This window comes from Zea mays, chromosome 1, assembly GCF_902167145.1.
Source record: "Zea mays cultivar B73 chromosome 1, Zm-B73-REFERENCE-NAM-5.0, whole genome shotgun sequence".
Classification (NCBI taxonomy): Eukaryota; Viridiplantae; Streptophyta; class Magnoliopsida; order Poales; family Poaceae; genus Zea; species Zea mays.
In genome coordinates, this window is record NC_050096.1 from 118,860,624 (window position 1) to 118,887,168 (window position 26,545).

General features: G+C 43.4%; 1 protein-coding gene across 9 annotated transcripts in view; it reads right to left on the minus strand.

Annotated features, from left to right (window-relative positions):
* Positions 1-25,392, minus strand: part of LOC103638174 (alpha-mannosidase) — a 49,521-nt gene extending 24,129 nt beyond the window's left edge. The window contains exons 1-22 of one of the 9 annotated variants that reach the window (XM_035964081.1): positions 24,795-25,387; positions 24,274-24,346; positions 23,653-24,078; positions 23,497-23,580; positions 22,972-23,298; positions 22,399-22,487; positions 22,132-22,306; positions 21,826-21,945; positions 21,643-21,729; positions 21,489-21,560; positions 21,280-21,393; positions 20,993-21,093; positions 20,808-20,901; positions 20,564-20,731; positions 20,388-20,471; positions 20,068-20,133; positions 19,938-19,994; positions 19,469-19,688; positions 18,835-18,971; positions 14,112-14,180; positions 13,968-14,027; positions 3,880-3,951 (exon numbers count right to left, since the gene is read on the minus strand). In XM_035964081.1, coding sequence (XP_035819974.1) covers positions 3,880-3,951; positions 13,968-14,027; positions 14,112-14,180; positions 18,835-18,971; positions 19,469-19,688; positions 19,938-19,994; positions 20,068-20,133; positions 20,388-20,471; positions 20,564-20,731; positions 20,808-20,901; positions 20,993-21,093; positions 21,280-21,393; positions 21,489-21,560; positions 21,643-21,729; positions 21,826-21,945; positions 22,132-22,290 — 1,680 coding nt within the window. In that variant the 5' untranslated portion in view covers positions 22,291-22,306; positions 22,399-22,487; positions 22,972-23,298; ... (2 more) ...; positions 24,274-24,346; positions 24,795-25,387. Of the gene's footprint in view, positions 1-3,879; positions 3,952-13,967; positions 14,028-14,111; positions 14,181-18,834; positions 18,996-19,468; positions 19,689-19,937; positions 19,995-20,067; positions 20,134-20,387; positions 20,472-20,563; positions 20,732-20,807; positions 20,902-20,992; positions 21,094-21,279; positions 21,394-21,488; positions 21,561-21,642; positions 21,730-21,825; positions 21,946-22,131; positions 22,307-22,398; positions 22,488-22,971; positions 23,299-23,496; positions 23,581-23,652; positions 24,079-24,273; positions 24,347-24,794 lie in introns of all 9 variants that reach the window. The other 8 variants (XM_035964080.1, XM_008661157.4, XM_008661163.2 and 5 more) reach the window with 8 other exon arrangements.
* Between the last annotated feature and the right edge of the window lie 1,153 nt (positions 25,393-26,545).

Consider the following 26,545-nt stretch of genomic DNA (forward strand, 5'->3'; position numbering starts at 1 on the left):
GAGTGCACGTGAGCAGGCGCCGCCGCCGCCGCGCAGGCAAGCGGTCAGGGCGCTCGGCGCCCCGCCCAGGCGCTAGGGGTGGCCATTTTAAAACCGAAACCCGAACCTGAACCGAACCCGGGTTTTCGGGTTCGGTTCCTATATGTGCTATATTTCGGGGTATGGGTTCGGGTTCGGTTCCTAACCTTTAAAACCCGAATAGACCGAATAACCCGAAATATAAAAAAACTCTTAATATGTGATGATATTATTATATGATTTATGAACTTATTAGCTAAAAATTATGATATCATTTTAACGATAGTATATATATCTCTGTATGCTATTTTTTATAGACACTTGTTGTAATAATAGTACTTCCAATTAATTATTCATTGTATATATTTTAACAAAATATACTAGTCTCTCTACTATTCGGGTCTATTCAGTGGACCGAATAGACCGAACCGAAATTGTGGGTCTATTCGGGTTCGGTTCCTAAAATTATTTTGAAAATTTCGTTTCTCATTTTTCAGAACCCGAAATTTCAAAAACTCGAATAGATCGAACCGAATTACCCTAATAGACCGAATGTCCAGCCCTACCAGGCGCCCCCGTCGTCCCGAGCGCGGGGGCCTAGGCCACGTCGCCGCCGCGAGCAGGCAAGCGGACCTAGTGCACGCCGCCACTGCAAGCAGGAACGCGGACGCTGGCGGCCTAAGGCCCGACGAGGAAGGAGCAGGAGGCCTGCGCGTGCGGTGGTGAGAGAGGTGAAGGGAGCGGCTAGTATTGGGTGGTCGCCCCTAGGGAGAAGGTTGAGCCTCCCGGGGGCAGCGACGGCGGGAGGTGGGAGGCGATTGTGGGGTGGGAAGAAAACTCTAACCCTAACCTAGTCCGATACCATGTAAGAATGTGAAGTGCTTGTTGTATTGCATAGGAGATGGGGTACATATATATAGACTCAGAATCCTAACCCTAATGGGCGAGCAGCCCAACAGTGGTTTAGGGTTAGGAGAATACACACTGTCTAACACGGATGAGGAGCAAAAGTTTGCAAACCAAACCTTCTTAACCAAAAGAACCAAAACTCCGTGGTGAAAACGCAGGAAACCAACAGATGATCTATGGTTTCCTCCTCTTGGTCACAAAGGGGGCATCTTTCGAGGTGATCTAGATTTCTTTTAGCAAGTTTGTCAGTTGTCCAACATTTTCTTAGGGCTGCTAACCAAAGGAAGAACCGATATTTGGGGGGCGTCCAAGTCTTCCATATTCTTTCATGATTAGCAAAGTGAATTGAACCGACAAAGAAACCCTCATATGCAGCCTTAGCAGAGTATACACCATTGTGAGCAATGCTAAATACGTGTTTGTCCTCCACATCTGATTGCAAATGAAGGTCTTCCAAAAGCTCCCACAATTGCAGGTAGTCAACTAGAGCCCCTACAAACAAGGCTCCCCAGATATCTGAGATCTATTTCCTATTCAACAGAGCCTCCTAGACTGTTCTCTTCTTGGCAATTTTCTTGGGAACAATTTCAAACAGTCGTGGGGCTATGTCAGCTAACCTCTGACAACTCAACCATTTATCAGACCAAAACAAGGTGTTAGATCCACTTCCCACCTCTGATGTCAACACCACAGCAAAGAAGTCTCGTGCCTTTTTAGGAACATGGATGGGCAAAGAAGACCAAGGACGATCTTGATCGGTTTTTTGTAGTCACAACCAGCACATACGTAACGCCCAACAAAGCTCACTTAGGCAAGAAAGTAGAAATACCTAGCCCGCCTAGGTGAAGGGGGCGGCAAACCCTTCCCCAAGCAACAAGACAGTGCCCTCCTCTAGCATTTTTACGCCCTCACCATAAGAAGCCTCTGAGCCCTGGAAAAGAATTTGGAAGAGCTGGGCAGCCCCTAAGTGTAAGGTCTTTGTTTGGCTGGCCATAAACAACAAATGTTGGACAGCTGATAGACTCAAAAAAGGGAGCTTGATCATCCTGAAAATTGTGTTCTATGTGACCAAGAGGACGAAATTGTGTAGCATATTTTATCTAATTGCGTCTTCACAAGACAGTTTTGGCATAATATTTTAACTCCAATTGGTCTCTCTTATGTGGGTCCTAAGAGAAGAGATTCAGATTTTGCTGAATGGTGGAGAAAGGCTTCAACCAAGATTCCCAAGAGCAAAAGAAAGGGGTTTAATAGTATCGTAATCCTTGGGGCTTAGAGTATTTGGAAGCAGCGAAACAGGTGTTTTTTTATGGTGCTCGACCCTGCCTTTCTACCTTAGAGGACGGATTTAAAGACGAGATGAGATTGTGGGTTTCTGCTGGAGCCAGGAACTTGCGCTCTCTTTTCGACCCTGGATAGAGAAAGGAAAGTCTTGAAGCCTATTGAAAGACTGGGGTGATGGTGTGTCGTATGTGTCTGTGTTGTGTGTGTTTTGTGGGTGTGAGTGTGTGTTCTGTTTGTCCCGGGCCTCAGGCCTTTTTCCCTCTACTTTAATTTAATGATACGCAGCCCTCCTGCGTATTCGAGAAAAAAATAAGAAGCCTCTTCTAAATTTGTCGATAGAATTTAGAGCCCGTTGTGGAATATCAACAGCCATAGCCAATTATACAAGTATGCTAGTTAGCACATGTTGCACCTACACTCTCCTGCCAGCTCTTGTCATCAAATCAGCCTTCCAACGCAATTCTGTCCACAAATGGTTGTACTTGCTCCTTGGTTAGTTTCCGAAGGGATAGAGAGAGACCAAGATATCGGCAAGAAACCTCGCAAGGCAGCAACTCATGAACCACAGTTAATTCATCCTCAGAACATTGGATAGGATACACATCGGATTCTGAACATTATTATGCAGCTCCGAAGCATCACCAAAGAGCTGCAAGATCTCCATAGTAGAATAGATATCATCTCTCGATGGGTGCAGGAACATGGCTACATCATCAGCGTACATGGAAATGCGTCCAAACCGATTATTTTGGGATAACTCCTGCAGTAGCCCCTCATCTTCAGCTTTCAAGAAAATATGTGTACCATCTTTATGCAGTAGACCCTGAGGAGCTGCACCATCTTGTTGAGGAGAATGGTGTGATTGTGGAGGACAGCTCTGAGGAGGTTTTGGTGACACCCACTCAGTCACCAGTGTCTCATGCCTCTATTGCTGGAGCTTCTTCTTCAGCACCACCTATGCCAGTCGCCCCTGCTCCTGTGTAAGCAACGGGACTCTTACTCTCATCGAGAGGATGATACTACGAGTTAGAGTAATTTTCTGTTTATTTTCTCAAACACTATACAATGTCATACTCATCTAAGAGTTGGGGATACATATTTATATCCCTAGGGGCTGCACTACACTCTACACAAAGGTGTTGTCCTCTAGTCTGCAGCACTAGATGCTAAAGGAGGACAATCAAAAAACTCTTGTTGTCCTCTAGATGCTAAAGGAGGACAATCAAAAAAGACCGTTGTCCAGATGGAGTGAGTATATTCAAATGATGCATTGAAAACCACTTGCCGAGAAATGATGTCATGAGACCATGCATACTTCAAATATATAAATTAGTTGAAAGTCTGGGTGAAAGAAAATATAACATGCTAGTGCTAAGGTATAGTACAAAGAACAAATCATGGCCACGATTGGCAATTAAACATGTAATAATGAAGTTTTATTGAAACTGTAGGAATTATATGTCTTGCGATAAGGTAGTACAATTTAATGTTTAAATGAAAATTTAAGAACCCCATGACTTTCTCGTGTTATTCCTATAAAATAAATAAATTTTAGTGACCCCTTTAGTATACCAACAAAAGGTTCTTACGATATGCTCCATAAGTTATGCAAGATATATTACATTTAGTTGTGATTGGTTCTGAACTAGAGTAAATTTTGGATCTGACCTGATAAATCCACGAGCTGAATTGTTGATGGACTTCATCAAATAGAGGTCCACGGATAACTTTAAGAGTCACCTAAAAGGAACAAATTTGAATCAGTTCATTGTCATGGAAACATGTTTTTAAAAGTTTTGCATAGTTTAGTTATGTCTTCTGTTATAGTGTAATGAAATTTGTAAAATGAAGTTTATATTTGGACATCAAACTTTTTTTTTGGAAAAACGCAGGAGAACTGCGCCTCAATATATTAAGAAGAAGAGATAAGTCCAGATCAAAGAGACCTGGACAGATTACAAGGCCTCCTCAGGGAGGCCAGAAACACAGGAAACTGAAAAAATCCATCAAACTCAAACTACAACTCCCTAGTCTCCAGGAATTAGGGCAGCAAGGTATGAAAGACCCTTAGCCCCGGCCATCTCCCAAGACTGTCTCTCCTCCCTGGCTAACTTAATGGACAGATCTAAACTAGGAGTACAACCATCAAAAACACAACTATTACGATGCTTCCATGTTATCCATGCTCCTAAGGCCACAAGAGAATTAAGTCCTTTACCAGGGAGACCAGTAGCCAACCCAGAAATCTGCTCCCACCAAGCCATAAATGAAGAATGTCCTGGCTGGGGAGTCAGACTCTGAAACCCAAACGGTTTAAGAAGAGTAAACCAGAACACTCTTGTGAACACACAGGAGACGAGGATATGGTCAATAGTTTCAGCTTCCTGATCACAAAAAAGACACCTAGCTGGATGATCCAAGCCTCTCTTTGCAAGCCTGTCAGCAGTCCAGCATCTCTTGTTAGCCACCAGCCAAAGAAAAAACCGACACTTTGGAGGTGCCCAGGTTTTCCAAACCAGGTGATAGTGACCAAAGGACGTTGATCCAGCAAAGAGGCCTTCATATGCCGACTTAGCCGAGTATTTACCATCTGCCGCAATACTAAAAATATGCTTATCCTCCACTTCAGGCTGCAACACTATTTCTGAAAGAAGCTCCCAAAGATTCAGATAATCCACTAGAACTCCCACAGACAGAGCACCCTTTATATCAGATATCCATTTTCTGTTGGCAAGAGCCTCAAGCACAGTTCTTCTATGTGCAATCCTTTTAGGAATGATGGCAAATAACCTAGGCGCCAGACTACACACATTCTGCCCCAAAATCCATTTATCTGTCCAAAACAAAGTGTGTGCTCCATTTCCAACCTTAGAGACCAAAACAGTGGAAAAGAAAGCTTCTGCCTTTTTTGGAACTTGGATAGGGAGATTTGCCCAAGGTTTTTCTGGATCAGTTTTATGAAGCCATAACCATCTCATACGAAGGGCCCAGCATAGTTCCTTTAAACTAGAAATACCCAACCCTCCCAAATGGAGGGGTCTGCACACCCTTCCCCAGGCAACCAGACAATGTCCTCCCCTGACTTCCTTGCTGCCTTTCCATAGAAAACCCTTTCTAATTTTATCAATTGCCTCCAAAGCCCATTGAGGAAAATCAATGGCCATAGCTAAATAGATGATCATATTGGAGAGCACATGCTGAACCATAAATCTTCCTACCAGCTCTTGTCATAAGATCAGCTTTCCAACTCGGAAGACGGTCGGCCACCCTGTCTATGATAGATTGAATATGTTCTCTGGTCAGCTTATGAAGGGAGAGTGGAATTCCAAGATATTTGCAAAGGAATTCAGACCTCTCAAAAGGCAATAAATTCTGGACCAACACAAGGTCATCCGCAGGGCACTGGATGGGAAAAACATTAGAATTCTGCTCATTATTGCGGAGCCCAGACGCCTTCCCAAACAAATCCAAGATATTTAATGTAGTGGAAATGTCAGCAGCCGAGGGCCTCAAAAATATGACAACATCATCAGCATACATAGAGATCCGGTGGAGATTAACCCTATCCGACAGGCGCTGCAATAAACCTGCTTCCTCGGCCCTAGTAAAGAGCAGGGCCAAGATGTCCATTACCAAGATAAATAGCATCGGGGAAAGAGGGTCGCCTTGCCGAAGTCCTCTTCTGTGAATAATCTTCCTCCCCGAAAAACCATTAAGAAGGACCTTGGTAGACGAAGAGGCCAACAGTCCACAGATAATATCCCTCCAAAGCTGTCCAAAACCAAGCTACGCCAAGACCTCAATAAGAAAAGGCCACGAGACCGAATCGAAGGCCTTGGTGATGTCCAATTTGAGAAGTAAACTAGCCTTCTTCTGGCGATGAAGGAATCTGGAAGTCTGCTGCACCAGCATGAAGTTATCTTGGATAAACCGCCCTTTGATGAAGGCACTCTGATTTGGAGAGATCAACCTGTTAAGCTTGCTAGCCAGCCTGTTGGCAAGTATCCTTATAATCAGCTTGCCGAAACTGTGCACAAGGCTTATTGGTCTAAAATCCTTCACATGTTCAGCCCCTCTTTTTTTGGGATCAAGGTAATGTAAGCAGAATTCAACTTGTCAAAATTAACAAAGTTATTATTCCAGATAGCTTGAATTGCAGCCATGATATCAGATTTGATAACGGTCCAGCAGGACTTATAAAAACAGCCAGTAAATCCATCCGGCCCCGGAGCTTTATCGGAAGGTAAAAGCTTAATGGTTTCCCATATTTCCCTTTCCGAACAGGGAGCCTCAAGCGCAGCCAAATCATGCTGAGAAAGGCCAAGGGCCTCCAAATCCACTGCTTGCTCTCTCTCGCAGCATGAACCAATTAAATTTGAAAAGAAACCATCCACTGCTGCAGCCTTGTCCCTATGACTAGTAAGGATATCATCCCCATCAACCAACGTAGCAATAAAATTCTTTCTCTTACGGTGTTTGGCATGCAGGTGGAAGAATTTTGTGTTGGCATCACCATCCTTGAGCCACAAAATCCTTGATCTCATCCTAGCCATAGTACGCTTCAGGGAGGATAAAAGCAAAGAATGTTTTTTAAGCTTGCCTTTCAGCCAAAATTCATCCGGAGTCAACACCCTTTCATCTTGAGCAATTTCCAGCTTATGTGAAATTTCTTTTGCCAAAGCTAGTTGAGATCTAATGTGACCAACCTGCCTATCACTCCAAGCTTGCAATCTCCTGGCTGTCTTCTTCAGTTTATAGTGAAGAGTGAGGAAAGGACAGTTCGCTGTTCCAACTGAGTCCCAGGCATCGCGTACAATATCATGAAATCCCTCCAATTTAGGCCAAAAAGCCTCAAAATGAAAACGTCGACTCCCTGATTTATTATCTCGAAGACCCAGAATTAATGGGCAATGATCAGAGTCTTGGGAAGCAGAACTCTGCAGCAGCACATTAGGGAAAAGAAACTCCCAGTCAACTGAGCATAGGACCCTGTCCAACCTGACCAAAACGGGCTCCAGTTGTTGATTTGCTCCAGTTTGATTGGACATCAAACTGTTAACTGAGTGTTGATTTTGGCCATAGAACTCTAAAATTGAATATCTTTTGGCCATCAAACTATTAAAATCAAATAACTTTGTAAAAAAATAAATTTCCTAAAAATAATATAGTTAAATCTTAAAAAGTTTATAGCTAATTCATGTTAAACCATAGAACATGCTTTGAAAAAAAAATGCCCAAAGAGTTTCTCCGCTTTTTGTGCCTTGTCTACTTGTAGCCAAGAATGTCATGACAAGGGTGGCTTCAGCCATGATGGCCTTTTGCTCGACCTCACGCTAGAGGAAGAGCTGCTCGACAAGGTCCAACATGTCAAGGGGAACCTGGAGAAATCTCAACGGTTGGCAACGGCAGTGCATGAGGAAGCACACACGACTAGCGAGATCGAATCAATGACATGAGGACCAACAAGTGGTGAATGAGCAATGACAAGGGTTAGGGTTGGACAGCGGATAGGCTTGCTAGAAAGGGTTTGCAACATCCAGAGTGCTGCCCCTTATGTGATCAGCAGCAGGAAACTATCAATCACTTACTTGTCTCTTGTGTCTTTTCTAGACAAGTTTGGTTTGAGCTGCTGCGGTTAGCTAAGCTGCAGGAGTTGATGCCACAGACCGAGGAGCAGTTTTTTGAAGAATGGTGGAGAAACAGCAGCCTTAGGTGAAAGGTCAGACTAGGAGAGGTTTTAACTCCCTGGTTATTCTTGGGGCGTGGATGATTTGGAAGCATAGGAATCAATGCGTCTTTCAAGGAAAAAAATCCTAGTGTCGCTGCTGTTCTTCTAGCTGCTATGGATGAGGTCTTAGTGTGGGTTTCAGCTGGGGCTAAGGATTTATCCTTCCTCCAAATTACTGCCCCCCTGGCTGACTAGGGTGATGGAGTTGTAGGGTGTGTGCGGTGTGGTGCTGTATTGGGGTTCCTTCCCCTGTTATCTTCTTCTTGTTAAGGCCCATTAGGCCTGGCCCACTATCTATATGTATATAATAGTCCTTAGGGACTGGGTAATCATCTATCAATTCTCAGGTTAGTAACATGGTATAGAGGAGGTTTAGATTAGGGTTTTTTTTTCCTGCCGCCGTCGCGGCTTCCCTGCCCGGCCGCCGTCGCGGCCTCCCTACCCGGCCGCCGTCGCGGCCCTCCCCTGCCCCGTCCGCACGCCATCCGCCGTCGCGGCCCTCCCCTTCCCCGTCCGTCTGCGCGTCCGCCGCCTCGGTCCGCCTCGTCCGCCGCCGTTTGCGCGCCGTCCTCGGCCATCCGCTGGGTCGTCCGCCGGATCTGCGCGCCGCCGTCCGCCTCGTCCGCCGCCGTCTGCGCGCCGTCCTGCGCGCCGTCCGCGGTCGTCCGCCGGATCTGCGTGCCGCCGTCCGCCCTGCCGTCAGCGTTCGCCGCCGTCTGCGCGTCAGACTCGCCAGGGAGGATCCTCTGCCTCGCCAGGGACGCCGCCGGTGTCGCGGCTGTCTGCGCGCAGTTGTCTGCGCATCCGCTGCGTCGTCTTTTGGCTCCCCAGAGTCGTCGCCAGGGGTCCTCTGCCTCGTCAGGGACCGCACGCAGCTGTCTGCGTGTTCGCTGCACCGTCCCCAGGGACGTCGCTGACTTCTTCTCCGTCGCCGTCCGCGACGTCTGCCACGTCTGCGAGCTCTCGCTGTCCGGGCAGCCATCTGCGCGCCCAGATCTGCTGCGCATCAGATCTCCTGCTCGCGCCGCCGTCTCGGTTGCGGCGGCATATCCACTGTTCATCACCTGCAAACAGGGGTTTTTGGTACCATCAAGACAGTCTTTCTCAGATCCGTTATTCTTTTGTCCTTTTCCTGCTCTTCAATATGACGTCCAATGCTATTGTTGTCAATATTGTGCTTGATGGGCAGAATTACCCAGAGTGGGCTTTCTGTGTTCAAACTGCATTAAGAGGTCATGGTTTACTATTCCATTTAACTGAAGATTCACCAGTTTTAGCAGCTGATAGAAGCAACGCAGCTGCAATCAAGACTTGGCAAATCAATGATGGCAAAGTAATGGCTGCAATGGTCAATAGTACTAAACCAACTATGATTATGAGTCTGTCCAAATTCACCACTGCTAGGGCTATCTGGTCTCATCTGAAGGATCGGTTTGTTCAGGACAGTGGGGCTCTTTTACATACTCTTATGCAGCAAACTCATGTCATTGAGCAACAAGATATGTCCATTGATGATTACTATTCAGCTTTTGATCGTCTTATGAGTGCTTTGACCTCCATGGTGCCTGCTTGTAGCCTTGTACAGCTGTGCCTTGCCCAGCCCATAAGTTCATTGAGAAGTTCTTTACCTACAGATTTGTTATGGGCGTTCGACCTGAATTTGATTCTCTTCGTGCAAGGTTACTACACACTTCTGATACTCTCACCATGGCTCAGGCGTTGTCTGAATTACTTGCTGAAGAGACTCGCCTTAAGTCCATGTCTTCTATTACTGGTGTCAGTTCACACAGTGTATTGGCTACTGCTCAGAAGTCCAGGAGCACCTCCTTTCCGCCTTGTGAGCATTGTAAGAAGACCACTCATCGGTCTGAGAACTGCTTTACTAAGTATCCAGAGAAGCTGGCTGATTTTCATGTCCGTCGTGCTACTCGTGGTCGTGGTACAGGACCATCTCCTAGAGGCTCAGTTGCTGTTGCTGCTACTTCATCTGCTGGTGCTTTGTCATCTACTTGGGTTCTTGACTCTGGAGCTTCATTCATGTGACATCTGATCAGTCACGCCTGGCTTCTACTGCACCTGTCACCGAGGGTACTTCTGTTCAGACTGCTGATGGTACATTATGTCATGTCACCCACAAGGGTTCTCTTTCCAATTCAAACTTTACTGTCCCAAATATTTTCTTTGTACCTGAATTATCCATGGATCTTTTATCAGTTGGTCAAATTACCGATCACAATTGCTTTGTTGGATTTGATGACTCATCTTGTTTTGTACAGGATCGACTCACAGGGGATGTGATTGGGACTGGCCGTCGCCGTAAATCTTCGCCTCGCCTTTACATCTTGGACACATTGTGTCTCCCTTCCCATCATGCCTCTACAGCTCGTGTGCTTGCCGCTTCCGGTCCCACACTGTCGTTTGCCCAGTGGCATCATCGTCTTGGTCACTTATGTGGGTCTCGTCTGTCTACTCTAATAAAGTCAGGATGTTTAGGTCCTACACATGTTGAGTCTAGTTTTCATTGTAAAGGTTGTCATCTTGGCAAACAAGTACAACTTCCATACTTTACTAGTGATTTTCATTCTGCAAAACCTTTTGATCTTATTCATTCTGATGTTTGGGGTCCAGCTCCTTTTGTTTCCAAAGGTGGTCATAAATATTATGTCATTTTTATTGATGATCATTCTCGTTATACTTGGATTTACTTTATGAAACGCCGCTCAGAATTGCCTTCTATTTACAAGTCTTTTTCTCGCATGATTCACACCCAGTTTTCTGCCACTATTAAAAATTTTCGTTCTGATTCTGGTGGTGAATTTTTATCTGATAATTTTCGCCAGATATTGTCCTTAGAAGGCACTTTAGCTCAACTTTCTTGCCCTGGTGCTCATGCCCAAAATGGTGTTGCTGAACGCAAACACCGTCATATTATTGAGAGTGCTCGTACTCTTTTGATATCTTCTTTTGTTCCTTCACATTTTTGGAGTGAAGCTGTTTCCACTGCCGTGTATCTCATTAATAGACAACCATCCTCAAAACTTTCTGGCAAAACACCGGGTGAAATTCTTTTTGGGACATCTCCACGATATGATCATCTTCGTGTGTTTGGCTGTCTATGTTATGTCCTGTTACCACCACGTGAACGGACTAAATTGACTGCTCAATCTGTTGAGTGTGTCTTTCTTGGATACAGTCCTGAACACAAAGGCTATCGTTGTTATGATCCATCTACTCGTCGTATTCAAATTTCTAGAGATGTGAGTTTCAATGAAAATCGCCCTTTTTTTTACAACAAGTCCACTCACCCCTCATATTATCCCACAGAATCCACTTCTTTCATGTGTCTTCCTTCCGTTCCTGATTTTTCATCTGAACCATCATCTTTCACAACCACACCTGATGTTCTTATTCCCATAACACCACCTTCCATCTCCACATCATCTTACTCTTCCAAACCACCTATCACTCAAACCTACATTCGTCGTTCCTGCTCTATTCCTACGACTGGTCCTGATACTGATCCTGTACCTGATTCTTGTGCTAACAATACTGAGTCTAATGATGTTTTTAATCAGGGATATCGTCTTTGTGACCGTGGTACCATTGAACCTCCAGATCGCTATGGTTTTCCACGAGCTAGTGTGGCAATTGTTGAACCAACTACTTATCAGGAGGCTTCTGGGATTCTTGAGTGGCAGCTTGCTATGGTTGATGAATTAGCTGCTCTTGAACGCACTGGCACATGGGATATAGTTCCTTTACCCTCGCATGTTGTTCCTATCACTTGTAAATGGGTCTTCAAAGTTAAGACAAAATCAGATGGTTCTATTGAGAGGTATAAAGCTCGTCTTGTGGCTCGTGGTTTCCAACAGACTCAAGGACTTGACTATGATGAGACTTTTGCACCAGTTGCCCATATGACCACTGTACGAACCTTGATTGCAGTTGCAGCCTCATCTTCTTGGACTATCTCCCAGATGGATGTCAAGAATGCTTTTCTCAATGGTGATCTACATGAAGAAGTTTATATGCATCCCCCTCCGGGTGTTAATACTCCCTCAGGGCATGTTTGTCGTCTTCGTCGCGCATTGTATGGTCTGAAACAAGCTCCTCGTGCTTGGTTTCAGAGATTCATCTCTGTCATCACAGCTGCTGGTTTTTCTTCGAATGAACATGATCCTGCATTGTTTGTTCATGTCTCTCCAAAAGGCCGCACTTTACTTCTATTATATGTGGATGATATGCTGATTACAGGTGACAACTCAGACCATATTTCTCATGTCAAGAAGCACCTTAGTAAGGAATTTCAGATGTCTGATTTGGGTCCTCTTAGCTATTTCTTGGGTATTGAAGTTCAACAGACTCCAAAAGGATTTTATTTATCTCAGTCCAAATATATACAAGATCTACTTGATCGCTCTGGACTTACTGATACACGCACAGTTGCGACACCAATGGATATTCATTTACAACTTCGTCCGAAGGATGGTACACCACTAGCAGACCCAACTCGATATCGCCATATTGTGGGTAGCCTTGTTTATCTCACCATCACCAGACCTGATATTGCTCATGCTGTTCATATTTTGAGCCAATTTGTATCCACACCGACCTCAGTTCATTATGGTCATTTGCTTCGTGTGCTTAGATACTTACGCGGGACAAGATCAAGATGTTTACTCTATGCCTCTGATAGCCCACTTCAGCTTCATGCATATTCCGATGCCACATGGGCAAGTGATACTGTTGATCGTTCTTCTACTACAGGTTACTGTATTCTTCTTGGATCCTCACCTATTGCCTGGAAATCCAAGAAGCAAGCAGCCATATCTCGTTCTAGTGCTGAAGCCGAGCTCCGGGCTCTTGCTACTACCACTGCTGAAATTATTTGGTTGCGCTGGCTCCTGAATGATCTTGGTGTCTCTTGTGACACTCCTACACCTCTGTTATGTGATAATATGAGTGCTATACAGATATCTCATGATCCAGTGAAGCATGAACTTACTAAACACATTGGTGTCGATGCATCTTTTACTCGATCTCATTGTCAGCAGAAGACTATTGATCTTAAATATGTGCCCTCAGAATCTCAGTTGGCAGATTTCTTCACCAAAGCACAAACAAGAGCACAACATCAATTTCACTTGATCAAACTCAAAGCTTTAGATCCTCCATTTCCACCTTGAGTTTGAGGAGGGGTGTTAAGGCCCATTAGGCCTGGCCCACTATCTATATGTATATAGTAGTCCTTAGGGACTGGGTAATCATCTATCAATTCTCAGGTTAGTAACACTTCTTAATATAATGATACATAGCTCTCCTGCATATTCGAGAGAAAAAACAAGGATTAGGGTTTAGATAACCAGAATGAGGTCACAGGAGTGAATCATCTCGTGATACCATGTGAGCATATTAGGGTTTTGGTGAATACACATTTAGTATCACTCAATGATCATCAGTGCATACATATATGCACGGTGACAAGCCTAGGTCAACAGGTCCACTGTCCAAGAGTTTACAATCTAACAAAAGGAATTAACTCCTATGTTGGAGGAAAGGAAAGTGAAAATATCTAACGGGGCGTTTGGATCCCTTCATTTTAGATGAATTGGAATCCACTCAATAAAGTAACTTATTTAGTTTGGAATTTGACATTCCACCACTTTCCAGAGTTCATATATAAGCCTATCTCAAATTCATGGGGTGGAGGATGGGAAATAATTTTATGCATTAGTAGAATTTGTTTTTAATCCGTAACTTACATGACACTCTTCGTCTCACTCATCTATAGTAAAAATGTAGCACATAAATATCTCCGACATCTTGCTAATAATAGTATACAAATATTTTTTGCATAAAACCGAATTAGCTTAATTGATATATGCCTAAATTACTATTATTAGAATGGAATTCAATTCCAATGATCCAAACGGGGCGTAATGGAAATCCATTCTTATACAATTAAAAATATGCCAATGGGAAGATAGATTAACTAAAATAGAAACATAGATAGCATGTAAGGTCTTACCGATGATGAGGCAATAGTTGGTGTATTACCATCTGGTCTAAATATATAAGCTCCAGATGCCTAGCATAAAATAAACACATTAGAACTACCAAATATGTGTTGATATTTCTTTTTAAATTGAGAAAACTCCAAGTTTAGTAAAACCTGTGGGTCCAAGGCATCTCCTTTACTTGATCTATACCAAAGAAAGCTTTGTTGAATTGGTAAGTCTCCCTAAAATAAATTATCAATAAATAAATATATTAATGTTTCCCATACACAAATGGTATTCACTGTTTAGGTAAGTGAAAAACTCCATACTACTTTTGTTTAAAAACATTGGTCATACGCACATAGCTAACCAAAATATTGTGTAATATTTAGGAGAACCATATCAAATTTGTACTAGTTTGATACTCCCTCCGTCCCAAAATATAAGTCATTCCAAGATTCTTGGAGAGTCAAAGTTTTTTCAAGTTTGACCAAATTTATACAATAAAGTAATAACATTTACGATATCAAATGTATACCATTAGATTCTCCATTAAATATATTTTCATACTATATCTATTCTGTGTCATAAATCTTTATGATTCTTGCTATACTTTGGTCAAACTTTAAAAACTTTGACTCTTCAAAAATCTTGGAATGACTTATGTTTTGGGACGGAGGGAGTAAAAAATAGTGTGCATGTATATGTGATTATACCTAATATCGGCATCGACAATCTAGTTTTACTATACTACATACCATCTGCGCTTCCTATGATGCACACAAGACTAAGATTATGCAACTGAATGAATATCATGGAAAAAGAGAACTTAGATGCATGGTCTTATCCTTGGATAACATATGTAGATATAACTCCATAAGAAAGAGTATAACTCAGGATGGAAAGCTGGTCTATTGAACCTTGCTGGGAGATGTACACTGGTTAATCTGTCCTCTCTGCTATTCCGGTTTATTTACTCATTGTACTCAATGTCCCTAAATGGTGCATCAAAGCTATTGACAAAATAAGGAGTTTCTTATGGAAAGGTAGAAGGGAGGCTAGGGGGGTAACTGTCTTGTAGCTTGGGACAAAATTGTTAGACCCATTGAGCTTGGAGGTCTTGACGTTCCTGACCTCCTCACTATGAGCTGGGCTCTGCAATTAAGATGGTTGTGGCTCCCGAAGACGGAGCCTTCTAAACCTTGGGCTGGCTTAAACCTCAATATTTCCACAAAAGCTAGAGCCCTCTTTCAAGCTGCAGTGACTACCTCTATTGGCAATGGAGCTACAACTTTGTTTTGGGAGGACAAGTGGATTCAAGAACTCGGCCGGGGAGGGAAAGACCGCCCTCCGGGTATTATATTAAGAAGAGACCCAAACATGGTCCCGACCGAGAAAACCCTCGAACCCTAGCCCCCCATCACTAATGGGTCGATCAACTGCCCACTCTACAACGGCCCAGCCAAAGGGTGGCGCGCAGGATATCGATCACCGAGAGCGGGCGGGGCACGGCGAGGGGATTTTTTTAACCAAGCCCGAAATTCGCCCCTTAGGGGGATTGAACCCGAGACCTAGAGGTGTTACTCGGAAGCCTTAACCATTATGCTAGAGGCCCTTTCGCGACAAGCGGATTCATGGCAGCTCTATTGTTGAGCTTGACCCTTTGATTGTTGTTGTGGTATCAAAAAGGATAAAAAATAGTGTAGAACTGTTCAGCAGGCCCTCCCTTCTTCCGCCTGGGTGCAAGATATCAAAGGGAATCTTTCGTTGGCTGGAATTCTGGAATTTTTACAGCTGCGGGAGATACTGGAAGGCTTCCATCTACAAGATAGAGCTGACAAGCATGTTTGGAGGTTCACATCTAAGTCTGCTTGCAGAGCTTTCTTCATTGGTGTTGTAGTTTTTGAGCCCTGGAAAAGGATCCGGAAGAGTTGGGCGGCCCCTAAATGCAAGTTATTCATTTGGCTTGCTATTAATAATAAATGATGGACTGCAGACCATGGTTTTTAAAGCGGTAAGGCGAGACAAGGCGTTGGACCACCGCCTAGGCGAGGTAGGCGGACAAGGCGCCTAGGCGTTGGACCTCCGCCTGGACACCTAGGCGACGCCTTAAGAATAGTGTTGCAAACATGTTGAAAAGAAGAGGGCTTGATTTCCTGGAGTGTTGGGTGCTTTCTGATCAAGAAGAGGAAACCGTGCAACATATCATCTCTAGTTGTGTCTTTGCTAGGCAATTTTGGCACTGTATTCTTTCCCCTATTGGGTTTTCGGCTGTACTCCCCAAGAGAAGTGATTCTTGTGTCAGGGCCTAAGGAGGCCCACGGAGGGGCTGCGGCAGCAGCAGCCATGGGCCCTCGAAGGGGGATTAGATAAGGATAGTTAGAGATAAGATTAGAAGATTAGTTGAGATTATTTAGGAGATTAGTTGAGATTATCTAGTAAGGTTATCAGTTAGTAGTTTGTTGAGAGTTTTTAGGAGATAAGGATCTCTAGCTAGATAGGGGCGGCCAACCGGCCTATTTATGTAATCAATGGATGAGAAATAAAGCATGCAAGAATTAGAAGGGAGAAATCCTCCTCTTGCTCGGTCGTGGGCAGAGGCCCCCGGCCGGTGTTCCTGCCCATCGATACCCCTCTCCAATCCCTCACCGATCTAGCGACCATAACATCTGGTATCGGCTAGCTTGGGTTTCGATCTGATCCCATGGCTTCTGCTGCCAATTCCACGGTGTCATCCTGGCAATCGGCGTCCCCATCTCCATGGACTGCGCCGCATGTCACCTTCGTCACGCCGTCCTGGCAACCGGCGTCCCCATCTCCATGGGCTGCGACGCATGCCACCTTCGTCACGCCATCCTGGCAACCGGCGTCCCCATCTCCATGGGCAGCATCGCCTGCCAATTTTGTCACCACATCCTGGACGCCGGTGTGCCCATCTCCAGGGACAACGTCAAATTTCCTCACATCATCTTCGTTGACGGCGTCTCCGTCCCCATGGGCGACGCCACTAGGGGCAGCCACGGCTCAACAATCACCAGCTCCATCGATGGGGGACTTGTGGACCAACATAAAGGTTGATCTCGCAAAGATGCAAGCCACGCTCCAGAAGGTTGAGCAAGGGCTGCTGCAAATCAAGGCAGCAGTGCAACATGAGCAGCACCAGCTGGCGTTGTCCGCACGGCTCCAGACGTCGGCGGCTGTGGGCATACAAGCTGCTGCTCGTGGCTTCCTTGCACGACGGAGAGTGCGGGAGATGCGCCGGCAGATGCTCGAGGCAGCCTTGGTGACGGTTGACCTCGGCACACGGATGTGCGACCTCGCCCTGTCAGACGGCCATCAGCAGCAGCATCGGGCCGCTATCTCCAAGTGCGAGCATGGTACGTGTCCCACGGGCGACGAACTTCAGCTCTACGGTAGCAGCGGTAGGGAAGGCACTCCCCTCGTCATCGGCAAGGGCGCACTATTTAGCGCCACCACATTCCGCTACCGACCGCCACGAGGGCGCCTTTGCTGGTTATTATTGCGACCTATTCCAGGTGCCCGTCCATGTGCTCCCCTTTCGTGCAGATGGCGTCCATGGGATCCAGGTGGTTGCACACGTGCAAGTCCAATGCGCGGAGGGTGTTTGCCTTATCTTATGAGGTAAAAAATCAAATTCGAAATAATAAGATAAGCCGAGATGTAAAAGGCTTGTCTTCTAGGTGTCTGGTATTGGGTCAAGTAGACTCGGTCTTTGAGCACCCGTTATGCGACAGCTCGAGGACAAGCTGCTTGTTCAGGAGGGGTGTAGTGTCAGGGCCTAAGGAGGCCCACGGAGGGGCTGCGGCAGCAGCAGCCATGGGCCCTCGAAGGGGGATTAGATAAGGATAGTTAGAGATAAGATTAGAAGATTAGTTGAGATTATTTAGGAGATTAGTTGAGATTATCTAGTAAGGTTATCAGTTAGTAGTTTGTTGAGAGTTTTTAGGAGATAAGGATCTCTAGCTAGATAGGGGCGGCCAACCGGCCTATTTATGTAATCAATGGATGAGAAATAAAGCAGGCAAGAATTAGAAAGGAGAAATCCTCCTCTTGCTCGGCCGTGGGCAGAGGCCCCCGGCCGACGTTCCTGCCCATCGATACCCCTCTCTAACCCCTCACCGATCTAGCGACCATAACATGTTTTGTTGGCTGGTGGAGGGGGGGCTCTCTCCTTAGTTCCCAAAGGCAAGAAAAAGGGATTCAATAGTGTTGTCATCCTGAGAGCTTGGAGCCTCTGGAAACATAGAAATAAATGTGTTTTCGATGGTGGTTCAGGGATTCAGAGAGGAGCAGCAAAAATAGTCTCTCGCAGGTACCAAAAACCTCAAAACCCTGTTTGATCCAGGTTGAGAGAAGGGAGGAGCTTTCTTTTGAGTTGTATTAAGTGTGTTTTTCAGGCGGGTTTGAGTGACCTAGGTGTGGTGGTGTGGGTGTTGTGTTGGTGTGTGTGTGTGTGTGTGTGTGTGTGTGTGTGTGTTCATGTTACCTGTTCCTGAGTGGGCTTATGCCCCTCACCTTTTTTTCTTCCCCTATAATACAAAGATACGCAGCTCTCTTGCGTATTCGAGAAAAAAAAAGAGTATAAGTACTACTACCATGATATGTATTCTATCCTTTATTGTATTAGAGTTTACAGCAAACTAATACATCAAATTTGCAAATAGTACAAATGCATAAAAAGTTAAAGGTCAAATCCATTGCAAATAACAATATAATGGATCATTGATAAGTCTTCATAACTTGGGAAACTGGTTTAGATGCACCTATTGAGAAATTGACATTTTAGAGTTTATTTGTACCAATAGATGTAACATAAAATATTACTGCATTTTTATCGGCACATTTAAAATGAGAGATTTATTTTTTGAGACTCACTCCTGAGGCAGAATTGAATATTCTCTCTAGTTGTCCAGATGCTGAAGAGAATGACATCTTTAAATGCCCTTGTCCAGCTTCAATTGTGTTGTTACTTGGAGGAACCACGACGGGGACATGTTCAGTGTTGTTGTATCCTGGATAGGTGGTAGGAACAATTTCTGTTTCTTAACTTAAAAAAGTGTTCAAAATCTATCTCTTTTTTTTCTCGAACGCGCAAGAGACATGCGCATCATTTCATTAAGAAGAGAGGGAAAAAGATCCAAAACGGATCAAAATCTATCATCTTAATCGAATATAAGTTATATAACTACAAGTCTACAACCAATCTTGTTGGGTAAGGGTTTTTTTCAATTTTATATAGTGACTAAAGCTGAAGTTGGTGTAAATAGCCAAAATAAACTTTGCATGTCCTTATGGTAGTTTAATGTGACAACTAAAGCTAGTTATGAGACATGTGAATATGTGATATTACCATGCCGCATGCCTTACTCTGTTATATCATAACTCTCTATTGATAAAGCGGTTTCATGTTTGAAGAAGAACGATATTAAATTGTTGGCATAAAGAACAATAGTATTTTCTCAAGGACTTGTAGTTTGATGAAAATAAGTATTAAGATGAAGTCATTCACCAGATCCAGTTGATTTCAAAATAAAGTAAGAATTCCATCCCATTGGTGGTACAGAAGCTTGAAATGTTAGCCAATACTTAGGGGCCTTGTTTGCTGTGACTCCAAGATAAGCCTTCACATATAACTTTCTTAAGTTGTTTGTCACATTATCAACCACAACTATTTGTGACACAACAGTATTTCCATCAGAGCTTTTGACCACCAGGTCTTCATCATTGACCTAAAAATGTTTAAGGAGCATGTAAACTATACAAGTAAAGATGCTCAAGAAGCAAGGAACTAAAAATAGTTGCACAAGAAATTTATCCTGGTATTTTTACAAATTCAGGGTTTATTTTCTCTACAAAACGATCATGATCCTTGATCCATATTCTTTTATTGAGTGTCCCAACTTTCTGAAGGGTATAATATAATACACATTCAAACACTACACTACATGAAGTGTTGAGTGAAGTCTTTAGTCACTTACAGGAACCCTTATGAAGTCACTACGTTTCCAACCAAGAGGATTGTAAACAACTACAACCTGCAACGGAAGACCATGTAAATATCTAAAAATATTGATGGGTATATAAAATGACAAAACATGTATTACTCACTAAATGCTTTGTTGCTGAAATTGCTTCCTCAGTCGAAGGGCAGTAGCTTATATTGAGAAGTGGACACTATATGTTCAATTACCATGGGAGACAACTTGATTAGCTAGGTAAAACTCTTTAATAATTACCCATGAAAAAGTTGTAGTAATTTATAACGAGTTAATTTAGTATATGATATATTACCAAACAGTCAAAGTAACACGAGGCTATCAGGTTGTCCTTTTCATAAGAAAATTAACCGACGATGGGGAAATACGGAAGAAACATTAAAACAATTCTGAAAGAATGGAGCGCAAAATAATGATCACATGTTTTCTCACCTGACTAAATTTTGGTACAGAGGATACACATGTTTTGTTAGAGTTGGTTAGACAAGTCAGAGCAGCGTTTACACCTTTTTCGACCTGAATGAGAAGAGTAGAATATATCAACATTTCTTTGACAAACAACATACGGACATTTTAACAAAAAGGTGTCTGCAAGCGAAATTGTGAACCTTTGATGCTCCAATAGCAATCCGTTTTGAGTAGTCATCAGTCGTGTGCTGTTTTGCAGTACCTGAGATTGCATCATGATGCTGGGCAATACCCATTGCATCTTCCAAGCTGGAAGTGAACAATCCCAAGGAGCTCCTACCCATCAAAAATTCTATTTGACGCGCAGCCTGCAGCCAGCCATTTTCCGAGGTCGTTTAAAAGTTTCGTTTACAATTCTTGAATTTATATTATATTATCTTATACCAGATAGTATCCACTGTACACTCGAATGTATCGCTTGAAAGTTGGACGGCTTGTAAAATACCCAGTCCAGTATGCATTTGTTGAATCGGCGTAGCTGCAATTAGCAGTATTATATTAATTAGCATGGTGTTTATTTTGTTTAGCATGAGGATTTTTATGTTATGCTAGTAGGTTTGAGAACTCACGGGAAATAATCATCGTATTTTACTGGCCAAGATTCGTTTGATGCATGTTTAGCATCTGTGTAGATGGACGGAGTAGAATATAATGCATGCACTCGGCCATCCTGCAGTATTAATTCATGACATTGTTATCTTACTTCTCAAATGCATGTCATGGAACTATATTGAAAATACACATTAATTCATACATGTGTTTAGGCAGATGTTAATGGTTCTTCACATATGGACATTTGGTAATACATGAAAACTGTGCATCGAAACTTGGCATGGATGGATAAAACCAGCAATACCTTGTTCACATACTGGATAAGTTTGTCCATATTTCGGAACCAGGATTCAGCATACTGGTAGTTAAAATCATCCCCCATGGTCCACATTATGTGGTTTGTACGTGTAACGTTTGCCTGATAATCAAATCATTTCATCATGAGTAAGTTTCTGTTTTTAGTTGAAAACATAACTTCAAATCGCTCCAACCGACCAAAAATTGGAGGATTACCTGTGCTATGGCTGCAGCAACAAAATCATCTACACGTTCTTGGACATTGTAGTCAAACAGCGACATGTCATCCTAGAAATGGTTGTGAGGTTTCATAAGGAACATCAGTAAGCTTGGAGTTATTATATTAAACTTGTTATCTACAAATATTTACCTGAACGGGTATGACATTTTCAGCCAAAACTTCGAAGCTGAAGCCAACTGGTGCGCTATAATGGACTGGAAATACATTCGTGAAGATCTGCAATAAAATCCTGTAGTTAAATAGGATTTTATAAAACTCAAATTAGCCAATCATGCTAATGAACATGATATAGTGTACAAGAAAAAATATAACCTGTGATGATGAACCAACAGGTCTTGAGCCACGCCATATAACTTCTAGGCCCTTATTTGCTTTCCGGGTTGCCCTATCTTGGTAATCGATTCTTGCAAAATGCACGGAATCGAAACCAAGCTAAAATTGCATTAAAATCAAACATTGCCAAATGCAGAATGGTTCATCTTTTGTTTAATAAGAAGAATGAGAGAGCAGTTACAATGCTTTTTTTAGATTTCTACATGCAAGGTTGGTCTAATATGTTTTTTTAATTTAATTCTTTCAGAAACTTTTACACCATCACAAGTGTGATGTTTAGTGTACCTCTGCTCCAAGCAAATAAGCTTGAACTGCAGAATGACCGAAAGGATCGATTTGCCAGCCAGCTCTCGGAATCTTTTTGAATTGTTTCTTGATCACCCGGTGGCCAAGTGTGGTCTGATCAATCATGTCAATGTAATGCACAACAGCTTCATCATGCATACACCACCCACCATTTCTGAACAAGATATCCATAGGAAAATTTTGAGATGAGGTGATAAAAAAGTTGAAGCCAAGATCAAAGGGAGATAGGGAAACCACATTCCATACATGAACTCTAGCTGACCCGAATCGACCAGTTTGTGTACTGTGGCCTGGACTGTCAGGCTTTTCTGTGCCCACCACCTTTGGAAGAAAGCCTGACAGCAAAAGGATAAGTAAATTCCTTGAAAAACAATAGATACAGCAAAGGTTCCATTCCGCACATAAAATTTTTCGACGATACACTCCTACTACCTCCATCCTAAAAAGAAAATCGTATCGAGTGTCATACGTGTCAAATTTTTTTAAAGTTTAACTAAGTTTGTAAAAAATGTTTATTTCTTTAAATAAATTTATTATAAAATATATTAAATGATTAGCCTATCATATTTACTGTGCACCGTAAATATTAATATTTTCCTGTATAGATTTAGTTAAATTCAAAAAAAAATAACTTCTTAAACTTATGTTACCGAGTTTTATACTCTAGCATGATAGAAGGGACGTCAACATCTTAGATTTTGTATAGCCTATAGGGTGTTACCCAAGCGACAAGCGACTGCGCTACAGGCCTACAATAAACAGGAGAATGACGACAGGGAGGAGAGGGGCATGAACCAAAGCAATCATTTTTTTCCTTACTTCCCTGTGGCTTGTGCTCTCATCTTCCTATCCTTTGTGGTCCTTGGTATCCTCAGAATCCTCCAATGCTTATCCATGTTATCTTGTGTGGGGTATCCTTGTATCTGCTAGTACTCACAATTTGGGAGACAGGCTGTGTACCTTTGAGTGAGTACGACATGGATGTTTTTGTAACAGCATAGTCGACATGTTGGTCCATGCTTTGGCACTAGCTAGTACTATTTACTGTACATGATAGGGATCCATGGCCAAGGTAGGTAGGTATATGGTGTGCTTCCAAAATAAGTATCCATCAAATTAAGCCTCCTGATTTTGAATATCTGCCCACTGACGTTGTCAAAGCAGTTCATTTTATAAGCGGGCCATATATAGACTTTATGAATTAAATTAACAATATATATTGTGCAGGTCGAGTAATTGTATTTAGAGAATCGATTATATATATACAGTGAAGCCATAAGCAGACGAGGACCGAATCGGAGGCGATGGAATTAGCACGCACAAGCAGCAAGTGGTGGTTCTTACCTGCTCGACGACGATGAACTTGCGAGCAGGATCCTTGGCGAGCGCGTCCACCACGGAGTCGAGTGTGTTCATCACACACGCGCCCTGCCAGGAGCCGGTGCGTGAGAATTATTAACTGAAATGACAGGAAGCAGCAGGAAGAAGGCGGCAAGGTACCTGGATGGAGTTGTTGGATCCGACGTAGTACTGGTCGATGGTCATGAGCCACCCGACGTCGTCGTGCGAGTGCGGCACCAAGTGCACGTTCAGCTTGTTCCCCACCGCGGTGCCTCCACCACCACCCGGCGTGCTCCTATTGTTGCACCCCTCCGTGAACGCCGATGCCTCCATCACCATCGGCGTTGCTGCTGCCACCGCGAGCGCTACAAGGGCTACCAGCAGAAGCGTCGGCGCCATGATGGCGTGGAGTGGGAATTCGCCTACAGCGCAGACCCGTTGGTTTCTTGGAGTTGGCGTTTCTTTTGTGATGAGTACCGGGCCCTGCCCTCACGATGGGCTCCTTCGTAACCAACCAACCAGCTGTGGTCACCCTGCCTGCAGCCAAACGCTGTGCTATATAGCTTGGACCTCGTTGCTACTAGTCTGTTTATGACCAAAATAAGCTAAAATTAAAAGCTAAATCATGTATATTGTTTAGCAACTTTTTTGGCCACACTTCTTCCCACTGTCTCCATTTGTACTAAAATGTAAAATTTAGATCAGAGTATGTAGTTTATCTTCACATTTTCCCGCTATTTGTACAGCTTCTTGAGAAAGTGTTTTCCTTAGAAGTTATACCTGGTGGGACCTTTGTATCTTCGGCAAGACTTAAGGCTCCAACAAGACCTCATATTAATCATCAACAGACGTGCTACAAAAAAAGTTATTAAACAGAAGTTCCATGTAAATTCTTGTGAAACGCTGTATAAAATAAAAATCTATATCCTCAAAAACCCAAAAATATATTATTGATAATAATAGCCATTTGGTTCATCTATTTTCCAAAAAAAATATCCATTTACAAAACAACATTAAGCAACACCTAAATATACATCTAAATACCAACTATGTGGATATAAAATAACACATAAATTTGCATATAAATTATGAATCACCTAAGTGTGATAATAATCTAAATCACCCCATAAATTCGCATCTAAATCCACTTTTTCCATTATGAAACATAAATTAAGTATCCTCTCAGATCTATATCTAAATTACCAGCATTTACTGATATGAAAAATACTGAAATATCATAAATTATGTCTATATATGTTTCTGAATTATCCGCAACTATTACTATCAAAATCTTCTCGGACCTCTGCTCCTCACGCCGCCGCTTATCTTCTGGGACCTCCGCTCCCGCGCGTGATATTGTCATGGACGTCGGGGTCGCCAGGCCGCAGCGGATGGGAGGCGCTGCCATGACATCGCGGCCCTGCGCACGCGAGCCAGGGTCCCGAGCGCCGCCGCGCCTTTCTTCTCTGCGCCAGACGCGGATCTTGCGCCGCCGCTCACAGATGGCCGCAAAGGGCGCGCAGTCCATCCTGTGCTTGCGCCGGCCGCCGCGTTCACGGGTTGCGCTGGCTCGCCATGGCCGAGCCGCGCGGGAGCTCATGCTTTTACGGTGGACTAGTTGCGGTGGATATGAGAGGAGGCCTCTCCCTCCCGTCTTCCGCGCGCGAGCCAGGCGATTTAAGTGGCAGCGGCCGCAGTGCCGCACCTTGGTGCCAGCCACGAGCTCCTGCTCACGCGCCTCATGGGCTCACATGCCGAGAGCGCGCGGCCACAGAGGCCGCCGCGGGCGAACTCCGCCGGGAGGCCATGCGCCAATGCGCTGTATTTCTCTGGACTCGGAGTGTAGCGGTGGCCACACGGCCCGCCGCTGCCGCCCTCCGAGCGCGCGGGCCCCGTGCGCATGTGCCATTGTCATTCTCCTTTTTTATTCTTTCTTCTAAATTAGTGTACGCTGATAGCGCGTTGCTACAGAGTCAACATGTACCGGTAAGATACAATAAGATGTAGAAGCGCTATAATAAAATACATTGATATATAAAAACAATTATTTTTATTCTATACTTTTGTTAGTTACATACTAAAAAATATAGCATAATGACTGTGCGTTGCAATGACACGAATTCGATAAAATGTTAATGTACAACAAGTGCACAAAAAACTAATAGCATACGTTATTATAGATCTCAATTTTTTACATCCTAATTTTATATCAGACTCACATCTTATTATTATTTTGTTATGCCTCTTTTGGAACACGGGATTTTCCACTTCCATATGGTTTTTTAGTGAAAATTAATTGATTCCTATGAAATCTCATGTACGATTCCTATAAAATCTTGCGTTCTTTCGAGATCATCTAGAGAAGTGAATAGGTGATCCTGCAAAATAATCACTAAAAACCATAAACTTGATCTAGAATAAGAGTTAGTACAAAATAAATCAAGTTTGAGGAAGTGAGAAAAGTTCCCTTCGCTTGATTGCACTTTTAAGATATAAATTAAACTAAGAGCAATATCACAAGTGAACTTTGAGAACTTAGGAAGGTAGACAATCGCAAAAAACTAAATGAACATAGGACACAAGCGATTTTATCCTGTGGTCCGATCAAGCTAAAATGTTTGCCTACATTTACATCGTGGTGTCTATAAGGGTTGCTTTCAGCCCCTCTCAAATGATCCAAAAATCAAAACTTAAGTGACATTGTCTTCCTTATCAATATGAATCCCTTTAGCAAGGAATCTCTACAAATTGGAGTCTCTTACAGCCGTACAAGAATTACAGTTACAAAGTTGAGCACAAGGAAGGGAGAGAATACATACAAGAGCAAACGCAACAACACAACGCTAGAAAGAATATCACGAGAGTGCAAACACAATTGTCACAAGAAAACGACACAAAATAGTGCTCGGATATCACTAGAATCGCTAAACAGCGTCGTGGCAGAGTGTCGGAGTTGTGAATGCTCTTGGAGTTCTTGGTACTGAAGGAGATCGACATGGGGTCCTTTTATAGCCCCAAAAGGTCCCATAGTCATTGCTGCTTCCTTGTAAAA